Source organism: Daktulosphaira vitifoliae, unplaced genomic scaffold (genome assembly GCF_025091365.1).
Source record: "Daktulosphaira vitifoliae isolate Bord-2020 unplaced genomic scaffold, ASM2509136v1 Scaffold_5, whole genome shotgun sequence".
NCBI classification, from domain to species: domain Eukaryota; kingdom Metazoa; phylum Arthropoda; class Insecta; order Hemiptera; family Phylloxeridae; genus Daktulosphaira; species Daktulosphaira vitifoliae.
The window spans coordinates 2,114,055-2,133,243 of NW_026099576.1; the positions used below are offsets into that span (position 1 = coordinate 2,114,055).

The 19,189-nt window shown below is 28.3% G+C and overlaps 1 protein-coding gene across 1 annotated transcript in view; it reads right to left on the minus strand.

Moving 5' to 3' along the window:
- LOC126907156 (protein ABHD18) overlaps window positions 1-19,189 on the minus strand; it is a 73,881-nt gene that overhangs the window by 27,869 nt on the left and 26,823 nt on the right. The window contains exons 8-9 of the mRNA XM_050688257.1: window positions 18,361-18,450; window positions 8,088-8,198 (exon numbers count right to left, since the gene is read on the minus strand). Coding sequence (XP_050544214.1) covers window positions 8,088-8,198; window positions 18,361-18,450 — 201 coding nt within the window. The remainder of the gene's footprint in view (window positions 1-8,087; window positions 8,199-18,360; window positions 18,451-19,189) is intronic.

Below are 19,189 nucleotides of genomic sequence, written 5' to 3' on the forward strand. Positions count from 1 at the left end.
AGTAACTAATAGTTATTATATAGATTATCAAGTATGAATTATTTTTAGGTCGCACCATGTACAACGTTTTTGCGTAAACACGCTTGCCGCCCTTCTACCAACCAAAACTAGTTCACCGCCCCCCCTACTGCCCAAAACTAGTTCAATGCCACCCAGTGGCACTTCACCGCCCACTGGGGGGCGATATTGCCCCCCTTGAGAACCACTGGTTTAAACGAACTTTTATTATAAAAATTCGGGTTAGGTTCTAAAAAATTTTAAGTAGTTAAAAACGGAGAAGGACTAAGGAATAAAGTGTTTGATACCATAGGGACAACTTGTGCGGTAGCTGTTTCACCAGTCATTTGTACAGGTCTACCCAATGCTTGTAGTGTCAACAGTGTAGGGATATCACCACTTAACTCTAGGCTGGACTCGTATATAAGGGAGAAAGATAGATACAAAGTAACAATAGGTACTTGGAATGTTTGAACATTAACTGGTAGAAGTATTGAAGAGGAGGAAAGTTAACATTTGTTGTGTGCAGGAAACTAAGTGGAAAGGAGAGAAATCAAGGAAAATAGGTAAGGGTTATAAAATAATATACTCTGGTAAGTCTAGTATAAAGAATGATGTTAAAAGAAGGGTTAAAATTCAATAAATAGGGGTAAAAATTAGTTTTTTTACGTATAATTTGTTAAATTTTACTTGAATCAAAAAAATTTACTGAATAAAATTTGTTTAAAAATGTATTTCCTACAGAATATTTTATATTATTTTTTACTCTATATTGCATATTTAATTGAATAATCAATAAAACACATAAATACGCCGATTTTTCTCGATTCTAATTTTTTGCGTAATTCAGTCTTTATTAGCGTAATCGACAATTTTTTATAAAATCTATATAAATTATAAAATTTAGATTTTAAAATTATGTAAAAATATGGTTTAGTAAAATTTTTTTCAAAATCTAAATCTTGGTCTTATAACATACAACTGATTAAAACATATAATTAAAAAAAAAAAAAAATTAACTTTAATTGTAAAAAAAACAACTAAAAAATATTATGGAAAATTATTATTAAATAATAATTATTATTTCATTAATGTTTTTTTTTTGCATCAGGAATATGTTTTCTATAATTTTTGACAACTTGTAGCAACTATTGCTTTTGGTCTTCTTTTTTAGTAATTATCGAGTTTTACTCTTCAATTAATTTCACTGATCTTTCTGCAGTATCGTTTACAACTTTTAAACTTCGCACTATTTCTTGACAGTCTAGATAATCTATATTTAAATTCCATCTTTCGGGATCTTCGCTTAAAAAACTAGTTTTCATATCAAAACGTTTAAAAAAATTTATTGAGTTTGCATCAATGAACTTGTCAATAGTTTTACTTACAAAATGTTTTATATTTCTTGGCGGTTTAATTTTTTTAAGTCTTCACATTTATTAGTTTGTAATGATTTTACCATAAGTATTTTTACTTCAATAGGTTGGGTTGGGTTGCTAAATTTCTCAAGTGCTATTAAACCTACGGCATCGTCAATTTGTATGTATTCATTAAGATTTTTCATGCATTCTAAGTCCATGTAAGGAGCTTCAATGGCATTATTTTTAGAAAACCAGTATTTTAAATAAATTCTTACTAAAAATATACAAACATCACGAACACCAACCCTTTCGTCATTTGTTAGCTCGAAAGACTCTCGAAAAAGAAAAATTTTCAAACAATAAATGGCTTTTGCCATCCATCTGGCGTGATGATAAGCTCCAGGAGATCTAATAAAAATATTTGTATAATGATCACCGCCAAGAAAAATAATTGCCAAATTAAGAAGTTCTCTATAGTCTTCTCTTAGTTGATTAATTTTTATTTTTTCCATTAAAAGCGAAATTAATTCATTTTCCAACTGTGTTTTAACTGTAATATCTTCTAAACCTAGATTTATTGTACAGCCTTTAATCTGTGGCCAACTTTTTTGAAATTTTTTAAACAATGGTACTTGGTCTACTAGATAAAGCAATTTTTTGATCAAATAAACTTCTTAAAACTATTTCATACATGTGATGCCTACATGGTAAGTATAAAAGGTTCCTTTCGAGATATTGCTTTAAAATAATACAAACACCTTATAATCTCCCCATATTAGAGGCTGTTATGTCGCAACAAATAGCCTGAACTTTATTTTCAATATCCCATTCTACTAATAAACTATGAATTGCTGAAGCTTGTTCTCTTCCTGTACTTGATTTAATAAAAAGAACGCCAAGAAGTTGCTCATTACCATTGAAACTTATAAGTACAGATAGCCTATCAATATTTACATTACTAGTTAGTGATGGCAATAATTTGCCATTGAAATGAACACTCTGATCTAATATTTTTTTCATGAAACTTCTCAAAACTTTTTTGTGCGTGTTTGGCCCTTAGAAGTTCACGACAACGGTGAATAGAAGCTCGGTTAATAATCAACTCACTAGAATCTAAATTTAGAGCCTCTTCAGTTGCTATTAACAAGTGTACGGCATTTATATCACTTACCTCACATTCGTCAAAAGCGTTAACAAGTTTTGATGTAATATACTGTCGTTTGCCTCTTTTTCTTTTTGAACAGGATGATCCAGGTTCATTTTCATCATTGAAATTAGACTCGGAAACATCACAAGACATGTTGGCTTCTTCTTTACTATTTATACTACTTGTACTACTGTCTAAAATAGCTACCTCGTCTAAAAAAAAATACCAAACGGTAGCACAGTGGGGTCGAGGCACAATGTAGACAAGACATAGATGGGACAAGTATAGATGATATTTGACAGTGATTAAAATCACTATTATAAGAAACGCTTCGATGCAAATCTGTAGATAGTGTTTCATTTAGAGAAATTGATGGAATATTCCAAAAGCAACATCAACTCTTATTTCTTTGATTATATCCTAATTAGTAGTTCTTTGATTTTAAAATATAATATATGAATAAATACTAATTATAATTATTAAATTTAGTATGAAATTGATATTCAATAATTTAATATTGTAATTTAAACGGAGAAATTATAAAAATAATAAAGAAGTTGTATTTTGCTTTATTTTTACGTGTAAAAAAATTTAAAGGACTCGATACAATAAATTTCAATAAAAACTCTTTGTTACTATAAATAAATGCACTGAACTAACTACAAGGAACTTTCATCAGTAACAAAAATTTACCATTCTAAATGAACTTTTCGCGATGTTTTCAAATCTGCAATTAGACTTTTTCTATCACTTCTAAGTTTTAATATTATTAAAAATTAGTATTTACATATAAAAAATTCGCATCGAAGCTGAAACATTGGCTATTTAAGCTAACTCAAATTTAAGAATTACTTTTTCAACTTTAAAAAAGTAAAAAAAATTTAATAAGTATAATTTCTTATATCTTATGAACTTATTTCTATGTCAATTAAATTATATAACATTCATGAAAGTCATTATATTCTCCTAATAAGATATTTTAAAACAAAATAAAATACAAAACCTAGAATTTTAATAGAAAAATAGCATATTTTTGAATACGGTAGCCATTTGCGCATAGAAAATAGGTCGTCGGGACAAATATTTTTTAAATTTTATAGTACATAAAATAAGCTTTAATTTGATATATCTTTAAAGGACGCAGTATTTCCGGAACATTTTCAAAAATTAAGTTGAAAAAGTTAGTTTTTGTAAAAAAGTTGCTATTTTAAATCCCCCCCAATAAGAAGGTTAAATGTTAGATTTTCAAAAAACTGATATCTAATGAAAGGGAAATATCTAAGAGTTTAGTATAAAAAAAAATTATGTCGATTTGTTGATTTTTGAAAAAGTTATAGAAGTTTTAAGAAAAAAAAGTGAAAAAAATGACAAAATTTACTGATTTTTAAATTTGTAATTTTTTTGGATATTTCCACCATTTGTAGGGAACGAGGAAAAATTTTTCAATTTTTAAGGGTAATGTCTTCGACTAGATACGATTTGTGATCTTTTCACGTATTGTTAAAAGAAAGTGAGAGCTGAGAAAAAGTAGTGACAGACACAAAAAATAAATAAATAAATAAACACATCATGGTAAAATTAATACCTTCTCAGATTCGCATCGAAGCTAAAAAAACACTTGTTGTTATTTAATTTATGAACTAAAAAATATTAATAATAAAATACTTATTGGACATAAATTGAGATTTTTGAAGTTTCAAATTTCTTTGCTCTTTCAAACTTTTTTGTGTTAGTTCATGTTTTTCCTGTAAGTATAAGTTATAATCTGAACTAACCATGCAATCTTTTCTTTTCTTATCTTGTTGACACATCAAAAATAATTTATCTTCTTCAATAGTCATCATTTCAATGGCATTTGCATGTGAAATATCGAACAATTCGTTAAATTTTCCAATGAAATTCTTTTACGTATTTTCGTGGTTCATTGATGTCCTTTTAGAGCTTTTGTTCAAATTTCTCCATTCTGAATACAGTGACTCCAATTTGTCTATGCTATTTTGAAATTTTGTGACTGGTATTATTGCTTTTTTCCAGAATACTTCAATTTCTTTAATAACCAAATGAGCACTGGTTCGCAACTGTAATTTTACTTTCCTCATACTGTAAAAAAGTACCCTTAATACTTGAATATTTGATGGCAATTTTTATCCGACAATTTGATTTTCATCATAATTAATTAAGTAAATTTTGTCCCTTGATCTGGTGTTCATTATTAAAAAAATTACAAAATAAAAAAACTATAACAGATTTATAACTAAAACTAAAAATAGCAATAGCAATAAAATTGTATAAGAGATATCACAATAACAGTAAAATAGTGTTATCGAAATAATCGCAACGATTTAAACGAATTCTTTAGTTCGTTATATGATGACAGAGCAAAGTCCACACTTTATACAAACAGCTTGATGTAAAAAAATTCCCAAACCAGATTAAAAACAAATTGTTAGTGATTGATTTTTAAACCACTTTTGCGCTTTAGAATGTACATATTCACAGGAGAGACTTAGATTTAGAAAAAATTTTACTAAACCATATTTTTACATAATTTTAAAATCTAAATTTTATAATTTATATAGATTTTGTAAAAAATTGTCGATTACGCTAATAAAGACTAAATTACGCAAAAAATTAGAATCGAGAAAAATCGGCGTATTTATGTGTTTTATTGATTATTCAATTAAATATGCAATATAGAGTAAAAATAATATAAAATATTCTGTAGGAAATACATTTTTAAACAAATTTTATTCAGTAAATTTTTTTGATTCAAGTAAAATTTAACAAATTATACGTAAAAAAACTAATTTTTACCCCTATTTATTAAATTTTAACCCTTCTGCGGCACTGGATTTCGCAGTATCGTATGATCTTGCTGTGATACTTATTTTAGAAAGAGAGAAGATCATTATATTACATATAAGAGTGGGAGGAATAGATCACAGATCGATTATTTTATGTGGAAGAGAGAGAGCGTAAAGCGAGTAAAAGATTGTGAAGTTATACCAGGCGAGAGTATCTATACAATAAAGCCTGATGGTAATGGAGTTGTGGTGTACTGGGAAGAGAATAAACAAAAATAGAAGAAACACGGGGGAAAAATCTAAGATCCAGTGGTGGAAATTGAAAGGGGAAAATGAAAGTTTGTGAAGACGGTAAAAGAGAGGTAAAATTGATGTGTGGAATAGATTTGCTAGTTATGTAAAGAATACTGTAAGAGATTGTTGATGAGAGTAGGAGTAGAATGCCAGGAAACAAGGAAACTTTGTGGTGGGATGAGGACGTTAAAAAATTATAGAAAGTAAGAAAAAGCAATTCAAAGTATGGCAGAAGAGCAAAAGGAGAAAATGGAGTATAAACGCTTGTGCAAAGAAGCCAAGTGTTCAGTAAGTAAGGCGAAGTTTAAGAGGTATGATGAGTTGTATGATAGGATAGAAACAAAGGAAGGCGAGAAAGAAATCTATAGACTTGCAAAGATAAGAGAGTAGGAACTTTTAAATAAAATCTTATTAGAAGGGAAAATACCAAATGAATAGAGAAATAGTATTGTGGTGCCGATATTTAAAGGTAAAGGTGACATATAGGAGTGTGGAAATTTTAGAGGCATAAAGCTAACGAGTCATAGTATGAAAATTTGGTAAAATGTAATAGATAAGAGAATAGGAAATGAGACATCGGTATCTAAAAACCAGTTTGGATTTATACCTGGTAAGTCAACAATGGAGCCAGTATTCTGTGTGAGGCATCTAATAGAAAAATTTAGGGAAAAGAAGAAAAAGCGTATGGTATGTGTATGGTATTTATAGATTTGGAGAAAGCGTATGACAGAGTACCGAGAGAGGTTTTAAAGTGGGCATTAATGAGAAAAGAAGTCCCGAAAAGGTACATTAATATAATAGAAGATATGTACCAAGGTAAAAAGCGAAGGAGTATCAGAAGGTTTTCGGGTAAGAGTAGGAGTGCACCAAGGTTCTACTTTAAGCCCTTACTTATTCTCTATAGTGATGGATGAAATTACTAGAGAAATACAAGGAGAGGTGTCGTGGTGCATGTTGTTTGCTGACGATTTAGTGTTAATAGGAGAAAATAGGGAGGAAATTAATCAAAGGCTAGAGGTGTAGAGATAAGCTCTTGAAGAAAAGGGTTTAAGAATAAGTAGAAGTAAGATAGAGTATATAGAGTACGAGTTTGACAAAACAAAACACGAGGTAGGTGAAATGAGGAGGTCAGTAACAATAGGTGAGGACGTGATTGTAAAGGTGGAAGAGTTTTAAGTATTTAGGGTCAGTTGTACAAAAGAGTGGTGGTATTGACGAGGATGTAAGACATAGAATTAAGTGTGGGTGGTTGAAGTGGAGAGAAGCGTCTGGCGTTTTATGCGATAAAAGAATTCCAATGAGACTGAAAGGTAAATTCTACAAGACTGTAATAAGGCCAGCTATGATGTATGGTTCAGAGTGTAGGACGGTTGATAAGAAAGTAGAGCAGAGAATGAGTGTAGCAGTGACGAGAATGCTTATATGGATGAGTGGAGTGAATAGAGAAGATAAGATAAGAAATGAGAATATAAGAGGGAGTATAGGTGTAGCATGAATCATGGATAAGATGAGAGAAAATAGACTTAAATAGTTTGGTCATGTTATGAAGAGAGAAGAATCGGAAGCTGTAAGAACAGTTATAGAAATTAATGTTGAAGGGAGAAGAGATAGAGGAAGGGCAAAAAAGAGATGGAGGAATGTTATTCAATGCGATTTGAGGACAGCTGATGTGAGCGTAGATGATGTGGGAGATCGTGTTAAGTGGAAGTTTAGGATAAAAGTGGCCAACCCCAAGTAGTTGGGATTAAAACGAGGAAGAAAAAGAAGAAGAAGAAGTTCTAAGAAATTTTAAAAATCCGTTTTTTAAATCCGATCTAGTCCCTGATTAGAGAGGATGTAAAATACAAAATTAGGTGCTGGTAGGTGAAGTGAAAAGAAGCGTCTGGAGTGTTATGCGATAAGAGAATTATAATGATAATCAAAGGTAAGTTCTAAAATACTGTAATGAGACCTGCTATGATGTATGGTTCAAAGTGTTGGGCTTTTGACAAGAGAATATAGTAGAGAATATCTTCGTGATATTTTATATCGATTATTAAAAATTGTTTATTTTTCTAAAATATCCATATGTTTCCTGGATTTCTATGTTAAATATAAGCACTAGTAATATGTTTATCAATATTCTTAAAAAAAAACATATTTATTCACAAAAATTAAATGATAAAACCTGTAAATATTTAATTTCCACAAGTTCAACTAGTGCCGTGAGTAAGTCCATTGGGCGGTATTCAATCAGGTAATCATTAACAGATTTAAAGAGATATATAGATATCTAAGTAATGGATGATTCTCTTAATATTAGCGATCCAATATATCTTAAAATTTTGTTAAGAATTAGTGGTTATTGTTAAAAAAGTTACTCTCTATAACACCATTTTCACAATAATTAAACATGCCTTGGACAAATATTATTCCCCATTAGTAATATGATTGTTTACATATATTTGATATATTTACATGCGAGATTAATTTTTCAACACTTACTTTTAAGCTATCAAAATCGACATCTAAATTTGCAACTTCATTTTCATATGTTTTATTGGATTTATATTGTTGTTCAAGTAAATTCCAATCAATTGCACAGCTTATAGCACCCTATAATTATACAATAAGTATTACAAAAAAATTAAACTTATAATTATTATAATATTATACTTTTAGTAAATGTATTATTATAGTACACATTTGGGCATACGATCATAATTCCGCTAAACAATTTTCCGCATGACCAAGGTAAATTTTGCAAAATTTAATTACTTTGTAACATATATATATTCTATATGCAAAATTACCAATCTATAAGCTATTTATATTTTTATGTCTCGGCGTTGTTTTTATAAGGATATGACTGTGTGTGCCTATTACAATATATTTCGTATATTTTATCAATGAATGTTTAATATATTTAAATTTCAGCACGTCTATCAATATATCAGTTTGTACACACATAATAAGGGCAGTACAGTTTATGAAAAATCTCATTTATCTTGTATGATGTATAAATCTATGAGTTTATTGTAAAAATGGAGACTTATCAATGAACACTATGATGTACAACATAGTCAAATCACACTAACCAACTTTCTTATAAAAATTGACTTTTTAGCTTCGATGAGAAGCTGAGAAGGTATTAATTGTACTATTATGTTTTTTTTTTTTTTTTTTTTTTTTTTTTTTTTTTTTTTTTTTTTTTTTTTTTTTTTTTTTNCTGAGAAGGTATTGGTTTTACTAAGATGTGTTTTTTTTTTGTGTCTGTTACCACTTTTTCTCAGCTCTCACCAAACCGATTTCTTTTAATGATACGTCAAAAGATCACAAATCGTATCTAGTCGAAGACGTTACCCTCAAAAATTGAAAAATATTCCCTCGTTCCCCGTAAATAGGGGAAACCTCCAAAAAAATTGCAAATTTAAAAATCGCTAATTTTCGAATTTTTTCAATTTTTTTTACTTAAAATTGCTATAACTTTTTTAAAAATAACCGAATGAATATAATTTTTTTTTATATAGTTGCATGATATCATTACCTTTCATTTGGTATATTTTTTTCTTATATCTGACCCTTTACCTGACCACAGGGGGGGATTTAAAATGACAACTTTTTCACAAAAAATTAATTTTTTCAACTTGATTTTTGAAAATGTTCCGGAAGGTCTTTACACTTATATATATATCTTAAATTAAAGCTAATGCAATATTATCATGAAAACAAAAAATTTTGGACTTTATTTTATCTTCACGGTGAAAATGGCTACCGAATGCTATTTTTGTGTGAAAATTTTCGATTTTGTATTTTACATTTTTAATTTTATTATGCTATAACTATTTGAAAAATGTATGGATCAATACAATTTTTTCATGAGAAGTAGTATTTATATACATCCCTATATTTGAAAGGGATTCAAATCTAAAAAATGCATGTAGAAAGCAGAACTTTTTCAACTGAACTTTTGAAAGTGTTCCGGAAAGTCTGACACTTTTATATATATCTTAAATTAAAGTTAATGTAATATACTTTATAATGGTAAAAAAAAATTGCGGACTTTATTTTATCTTCATGGTGAAAACAGACATCAAACTTAATAAAAAAAATACGATTTTTGTAAAAAAATTCTTTTTTATATTTCTAACTTTATAATGCTATAACTTTTTGAAAGATGTATGGATCAATATAATTCTTTTTTTTATAGATGAATGATGTCTTTACCTATCATTTGGTATATTTTTTTTTTATATCTGACCCTTTACCTGACCACACCACAGGGGGGGATTTAAAATGACAACTTTTTCACAAAAAATTGAAGGTCTTTACACTTATATATATATCTTAAATTAAAGCTAATGCAATATACTTTATCATGAAAACAAAAAATTTCGGACTTTATTTTATCTTCACGGTGAAAATGGCTACCAAATGCTATTATTGTGTGAAAATTCTCGATTTTATTTTTTACATTTTTAACTTTATAATGCTATGACATATTGAAAAGTGTATGGATCAACATTATTTTTTTATGAGAAATAATATATTTTAATAATCCCTTTTTCATTCAACATACTTTATCTTAATCAAGATATTAATAATGAACTAGCAGATCGTATAGCTTTTGGAATAATCCACCAATTTTTTAAAATTAAACACTAAAGATTTGCATGGAAGCGTTTTTTTTTTATAGTGATTTTAATCACTGTCAGATATTATTATACTTGATCCAACTATCCCACGTCACCACTGTGCCGCGACCCCCCTGTGCTGGGTTTTTTATATAGTCCTTGGAATAAAAACCTGTTGAATTTTTCTATAATTTTAACATAATAATTATAGTTAGGATATTATTAATTATTGTACAAACTATGTGCGTATTTAAGGGGAAACAAGGTCACATTTGCCATCTTGTAACTGCGCTATCAATATTTTTTATAGCCGATATCTAAGAAATAAGGCTCTAATTACCTTGTTTTCCTCCGACTCAATATTATTATATCTAAACAACACCAATAGTAACGTTTGAAATATTAAGAACTAAATAGAAGTTACAGTCATTAAATCTTTCGTCTGGAGTCTTTATCATCTCTGACCGCACAACTTATTAAAAAAATTACTTGAACACACTTTACGATGAGTTAAAATCACTTATCTTTCTTATAAAGAAATATTATATTATAATAAATTATTATATTGAATCAATTATATTGAATCAATTATATTGAATAAATATAGTTTTTTTAAACTATATTTATTTCTTACTTTTTAGTTTCATGTTATGATAGTAGTTACTATCAATATCATGGTTGTAACGGGCAACGAGAAATCAGGGTTCGATTCCGGAGAGGGAGTCTGAGAAACGGCTACTACATCCAAAGAAAGCAGCAGGCGCGTTAATTACCCACTCCCGGAACATGGAGGTAGTGACGAAAAATGAAGATACGGGAATCATCCATTGTAATCGGAATGAATACACGCTATAATTCTTAATGAGATAAAGCGTGTTAATATATATATTTTAATAATAATTAGAATATATATATGTACATGGTAGAGCGACTTAAGTACGTAAACATATCATGCACTAGGTATAGCCTTGTTTTGTGGGCGGGGGGGACGTTATACCTAAGGTATAAACGGCAGCAGCGGCGGTAGGAATATATATATACGTAAGGCGCATTACATTATTGGTCAGTCAAAATAAAAATTTGTTTATATATATAATTGATGTCACGCACGTGTGTACGGGTACGAAAACCAAAAATATAAAATTATACAGAAAAATATTGTTATCGGCGAGTGGTGAGCGGGGTGGGGTGAATGCGTTACGACCGTCTAGTCTCAAGGCCATAGACGACGGGTACGCTGGACAATAACACGTGGCGAATGAAGAGTTACACACAACAAACAAACAAACATGTGAAACTAATACAAGCGTGTTAATAACGCGTGGAGAGTTACACACAATAAAGATAGAGGAGAAGATGTTTTAATTGCCATAAAAAACACTTATGAGATAAATAATCAATATTGAAAAAATTACTGTAACAGGCTGATTTTGTCCAACCCTCGTACCCCAAGCGTGGAAGACATAAGTGATACAGACGCGGCAATCGTACATCGTATTTGTTGGCAGTTAAAAGGTACAATTTTAGCTATTTCAAAATATAAAGTCATTTCAATTAAATTCAATTAAATACATATAATTTTTAAGAAAATCAATGTAATCCCCTTGTAGAGTATTAAAAAAAATTGCCTAGTTGTACATTTTTTAAAAAATAATAACAGTATAAAATTGAAATGAAAAAAAAATGTACACAAAGAAAATTCTATATTAAATATGTTAATTGAATGAGAGAAAATGTGTACCAAACCTGTTTTGAATGACTTTAGAAACCGTAAAATATTTTAAAAAAAATGTTTTTAAATAAATATTTTTTTAAATTATTGTAGTTTAAAGTTAATATAAATATTTTCGAATAAAAAATTAAGGGAGTTGATGTAATTGCAATTTACACTAATTTTATATAAACATCTTCTAATAAGTTATTGTTCAACATTTGTTAAAAAATTTTCAAGTCTTTTAATTTTTAGACAAAAATCATACTTTTTTCTCAAATTTAAATGTCCGTTTTTACTAAAAAGACAAGTCCAAAGGTTAATTTTATTTTCAAATTTAGGTATATTATTCAAGCTTTAATTAAAGATATATATAAAAGTTTCAGTATTTCTTTCAATAATATGCTAAAATATCACAAATCGAATCTAGTTAAAGACTTAGCCCTTAAAAATTGGAAAAATTTATGTTAATTTTAAAATTGTAAGTTGAGCTAAAAGTTATGGTAGTAAATTAAACTTTTTTTTATTATAAACTTTCACAAAAATCAACTTTAAAGGACCAAAAAAATAGATAAAAAATGGAATTTGCACTGATTATTTTTAACATATTAAAAATGAAAATCAATAATAATTTGAAAACAAATTTGTTTTTTTTTTTTAATTTTTNTAAACACTAAACACGTTACAATATTAAAAATGAAAATCAGTAATAATTTGAAAACAAATTTGTTTTTTTTTTTAATTTTAATTTTATATGTAATTAGTAGTAATATCAAAAATTAAAAGCAATAAAAAAGTTTAATTGCAAATTTGAATACGGTAACCATTGAAATATACTCTAACCATTAAATTATATTGATAATTATTTTTTTATAGCTGGTGTCTTTAATTTAAATTCTTTTGATTGGTCTGTTGATTCAACAATAATTTAGCTGGAAATATTATATTTAATATAGAAAAATTGATCAAATTTAAATGCAATTATGTTACTACGATTTTAGTTGAAACTACTACTTGACACTATTATAGTATAGTACTATAATAGTAAACAGTAAAATTTAAATAAGAACAATATAAAAAGAAACAATATTGAATAATATTTGTATTGAATTTATTTTGCGGTACATGTTCAGCGCAAAACTAAAATCAGATTATTATAGCAATATTATTTATTATATAAAAATTCTAAAATTACAATATTTGAAGAAAAAAAACGATATATTTTCTAACAAGGAATACAGCTATACGCCCCCCTCTTAGGTTTTCGGCCCAATTAAAAATATTCTGCATAAAGTAGAAATAATAGTATTTTNAAAATATTCTGCGTAAAGTAGAAATAATAGTATTTTATTATTAAAATTGATGTATCTTCAAAATTTTACAACTTTGCATGTTATGTATTATATTAAAAGTATTATAAAAACTTCTATGAAACCAAATGCGATTAAAATAATAATAAAAAAAAAAAACGGCAGTAAGATAATATCTGACAGTGATTAAAACACTTCCACAAAAAAAGCTTTGAAGAATATCTGTAGATAATGTTGAATTTTAAGAAATAGGTGGATTATACCAAAAGCAAAATGAATTCCTATTACCTTCATTATTCCTGATTAGTAATTGTTTGATTTATAAGTATAAGAGAATTTATAAAAAATTTTCACCGTGAAGACAAAATAAAGGCCGAAATTTTTTTTTCCATAATAAAGTACATTACATTAGCTTTAATTTAAGATATATATAAAAGTGTCAGACTTTCCGGAACACTCAAAAGTTAAGTTGAAAAAGTAAATTTTTGTGAAAAAGTTGTCCTTTTAAATCTTCCCTGTAGGCAGGTAAAGAATCAGATTTATAAAAAAAATATACCAAATGATAGTTAAAGACATCATGCATTTATAAAAACAAAAATTATATTCATTTGTTCATTTTTGAAAAAGTTATGGTAGTTTTAAGTAAAAAAATTTTCGAAAATTTCGAAAATTGGCGATTTTTAAATTTGTTATTTTTTTGGAAATTTCCAACGATCTTTTGACGTATCGTTGAAAGAAATCAGTTCAGTGTGAGCTAAGAAAAAGTGGTAACAGACACAAAAAAAAAAATAAAACAAAAAACATATCATAGTAAAATTAATACCTTCTCAGCTTCGCATCGAAGCTAATACATTTAATTTTCTACATTTTTAGGTGCTATTCTTCAATTAAGTAACTGATGTATTAAGTAAAATGATCCCTAGGCCCACAGTTTCGGCTTTAATTCTATAAAAATTTACTTAAACAAGGTAGGATAAGTATAGAAAAATGATATTACCCGCCATTAAAAAATACAAAATAAAATCCGAAATTTTTTTTTTCACGTTTTTCAAAGTATCTCACGTTAGTTTTCATTTAATATATATATAATAGTGTCAGACTTTCCGGAATACTTTCAAAAGTTATGTTTAAAAAGTTCTACTTTCTGTATTCATTTTAGTTTCAATGCGAAGCTATTTTACTATTTTTTTTTCTATTTTTTTATAGCCTTTATTAAAATAATATTTAGCTCAACAATTACAAAATATTAACCCATTTAAGCTCAGTGACCTATATGTAGAACACTGGTTTATAGGCAAATTTGTTTTGTACATCACACCTTATTTTCCCACTGTCCTTCATATAGGACACCTATTATCAAGCAAATTATGGGTAAAAAAAATTTTTTTTTGGTTTCCCAAAAACAAAAATAGTAGAAATAATTATAAAAAAAGTAAATTTAAACAAAATTTTAACCTTGGGCATGAATTAAAATAAATAAATTAGAAGTATAACAATAACAGTGCTACATTATAATGGTATAATAAATATGACAATAATTGTTAGTATACTAAAAAATAAAGAAAAAATTAAATATTATTAAAATTATTGTTAATAGATATTTAAAAGTACAAACTAAAAGAATTACTAAATTAAAATTTTATTTGAAATAATGGAGGAAGAGATAAAATAAATAAATAAGTATATAGAAAAATATAAATAAAATAATGAGAGATTAAATGACAAAGCCGGAACTCCTCAAGAAAGATATGATTGAAATAATAATAAAAGAAGAACGGGAATTAAGAGTGTTAGCTACGGAAGAGGGATTAATATTGTGGGGGCTAAGAGGCTGAATAGTTTATTTCTGCTATTAATTAGGACAGGACAACCAAAGAGAAGATGAGAAAAATCGCATAGAGCTTCACTATCATGTAGGGGACGACAGAAGGGAACGGAATTTAAGGAAAGTTGAAATGCATGGTAAGGCAGAAAATTATGACCTAACCTGAGTCTTGAATACTGAGAAATGATATTTCTGGATAAGTCAAGGTTATGAAACCATTGAGAATGAATAATAGAAGGAGAAATTCAGCGGTACCAACATACCGTTTTCAATTTTATTGTAGCCCAACTGTCCTGCCAGGCTTGTAGAACTGTCTGTCGAAAAAGGCGGAGAAAGTCAGAAGCGGGAATGTTATGACTATAAGAATTAAAAAAGGGGGAAGTAGACGTAGCAAGACGGTCAGATGTTTCGTTACCTAATATACTGGCGTGGCCCGGCACCCAGTGAAAATCAATAGATTTATTTTGCGATCGAATTAAGGAGAAAGATGAGAGCAAAATGGGATTAGAAGTGAAGGCAAGTAGGCAAGATAGAGAATCAGAAAAAATAGCAAATTCCTTAATTGAAGTAGAAGATATAAAAATGAGAGCATTAACGATGGCATGGCATTCAGTGGTAAAAGAAGAAGAAGAAGGGTGGAGTGCAGCTGAGTATGAAATATTAAGTTCAGGAATAAAGAAAGAACAACCAGCCGAGTTATTTGATACAGAACCATCTGTGAATATCAAGCATTTAGTCGGAAAATTGGCTGAGATATAATCTTTGAAGAGATTATTAACGGAAGTTGCAGGAAGAGAACGAAGGATTCAAGGAAGGAAGCCTTGGAAACACGTTGATGTATACATTATGGGAGCTAGTGTAAGGGCTACTAGAGGACAGTAAAATAAAAAACTATAAAGTAAATGTTACTTTTATGGCAAACGTGTATAAAATTAATAAAGGGCTTAATTAGCAATAATAAATGATCTACAAGAAATTTTTATCAAAGTCAAAAATATACTTTTCTTGAATAGTATTTTGCACTGATTTCAAATTTGCAATGATATTTTTTCGTTTACAACTAATTTTTGATATTATTAATAATTGGTTAAAAACGAGTATTTAATTGATGACATATATTTATTTATTTATTTCAATATTTATTTATTTTATAACTAGGCTCCGCCTAGCTGGGGCTCCGCCCCAGACCCGGGGCCCTTCGAGCCTTACGCGCCTTCGGCGCGTAAGCCTCTTCGGGCCGTCATCATAAGTAGGCCACTGATTCCGGTAGAAGTACCCGGCTACGCCGGGCACGATAAGTGTTTTTCAAAAAAAATATTACTTCAGAATCAGTGAAAACTATAGAAAACTATATCTAAAAATGTTATTAGTAAATCAGGAAAATTCAAAAGAGAATATAGTAAAATGTATTGGGTATAAGGTTGAAGCCTATTAATGAGGTATTCCCTTTAGGCCTATTCAAAAATTATTTTAGGAGGAAATTTAATATTTTTTACTTTGTTAAACATGTTATAGAAATTTTTTTGCTAAAATTAAAGTAATGATGAAAAAAAAGGACATTAGGTCCTTATATATTAGAAGTTGCCTAAAAAAATATTGATAGCACTTGTCCAAGGAGGGGCCAATCTCTCTTAAATACACCCCTGTTATACACAAAAATTATTGATAATCTAATTATAATAATTGTGTTTATATTATAGAATAATTAAAAAAAAATTTAGCAGGTTATTATAAGTAGCACATTGTAAATTTAAATTAAAATTAATAATAAAAATAAAAATAAAAATTTAATTTTGATAAATATATTGGTAACTGCGATTAAACGATGAACATCATAGTTATCATAGATGAATCCCCATTCAAAAGATAAACACATAGTCTCATACATCATACATGAGAAAAAAGAAAATTATNATCTCAGGAATGTCATTGGGCGGGTCTGATGAAAATTTCAATCCTTAAGTCGTAAAACGCTGGCGTCAGCGAGCGTTTTTCTCGAAAACGGTCGAAATTTTAAAACGCTCGCGGGCGAGCGGCAAAAATTTTCCGACCTTCGCCAATAATTTTCCCGGAGTCTGGTGACCGAGTACTTTCGTCGAAAAAAAAAATTTTGAAAATCCGAGCACGCTAAGTAATTTTCCCAGAAAAGCGTTTTTTTCCTTGTTCTATTATATAATAAGATATACAAGACACAACATAATCAAACAGAAAAAAAAACAAATAAATATTGAGTACGCCACAGACGGCAATGAGTACAGAATATAAATACAAAATATCTAAATAATTAAATAAGTACAGCATACATAGAAGTTTAAATTATTAACATACAAAATTAATAATTAAAATACATATTTTAATTAAATATATTAAATATATTAATATATGCCTATAAAAATTACTCAAAACTTTTAAGACACTGTGAGTATAAATTGAAATTTGACAGTAATATATAACACTATCATACTCGGATAATGGTAATGGGGATACCTTTACTAGACATTAGTTCAGGTTATTACGGAGGGTTAAAAAGAGGGTGGACGAAAAAATTGTTCAGACAACTAGAATTAACCATTAACGAGACACGAACGATTTTATGAAAAATTTTCTAAAATTAACGTTCAAGGTTACGTCGATGTGCAAAGGCGCCGGCAGCGAACGTCAAGATGGTTTGGAAAATAAGTTAGAGTACCGGTGTGGACACTCCCCGCCATCCCATCAATGTACATATTCAACGGAGGCTTTCAAACTCTAACGTAAGTTGACGTATGATTTCATTTCCCCTCACCACTACTTTTACTTTCATTTACGACCTCTAGCATCCTCTGGTAGTAGATATTTGAACTATGAGCCAGTTTTCCCCTTTTTACCCTACTCATATTAACTTCAACATTTAAGATACCATCTAGAAACTTTGCTGGTTTGCTTTTTACACTTATATCAATTGATGATATTTATTACATTTTTAATTATTAAACATTATAGATTTTTGTGATGAAAATTGTAAGCAAAGGAAAGTTTGTTAAGTGTTAAATAATTTTACATTAAAAGACATGATTATGAAATTAATAGCAAAAGTCAGATATTTCTCTGTTAAGTTTACAAAAAATTTATTTATTTAAATATTATCATGCCGTTTTTTTTAAATTGACTAGACTTTGGAAACGGATGACCAAAAAAAATGTTTTATAACATTTTGATGTCTACTGAGACAGCAAAAAACTTTACATAAAATTAAAAGGCTATACCAATCCCGTATTTTGAATTATGAAAAAATAAAAAATAATATAATTAATTCTACCTCAGTGAATACACCAGATGCTGTTGTACCAGATAAACACGGTACAACTACGATGGGTTTTGGCCAACTTGCGGCAGCTAGAGATGACATCTGTAATTTAAAAAAATTGAAAAATCAAAATTATAAACATCTCATTTATAAAAATTTGCTTAAACCACATTCTCTACATAGACAATTAAAATCATTCATTTCTGATGTTTTTAAAGTATTTATTGACAAATTAGGTTTGATATGATAAGGTTTTAATTTCAAAATTAAATAATTTTACTTTGTTATATACGCACAATTGAGTAGATTTTTCCCACAACTTTTTGTATGTTTTTTTAATTTCGATGTGAAATTAAAAAGTTATTGATCCTGTGATGCTGCGTATTTTTTTATATCTGTCCATAGAAATTCTCAGCTTTCACTGGACCAATTATCATGGTTAATACGTCAAAATAACACGATTTTAATTTATTTGAATTTATAGACACCAAATATTGAAAAACACCCTAATTTTAGAAATTTCGACAAATATCACAAAATTATAACATTATACAAAATTTTTTAATTAAATATCTCCATAAAGAATATAAGTATAAAATTCGTTTTTATACTGAATTGCACAGTAAAATCATATCATTAAAATGAAATTTTTTTTTAAGGATCATTTTTTACTCTAATTTCTGATCTGAAATTGAATATATTCCACTATCTCTTTTTTGACATTTTTACTAATTAGAAAACGAGTGTTTATATAAANATACTATAAAATGAAAAAAAAAATTTGTTCCGACACCTTATCTTCTATATGCAAATGGCTTTCAAAAAAAAAAAACCCAGCACA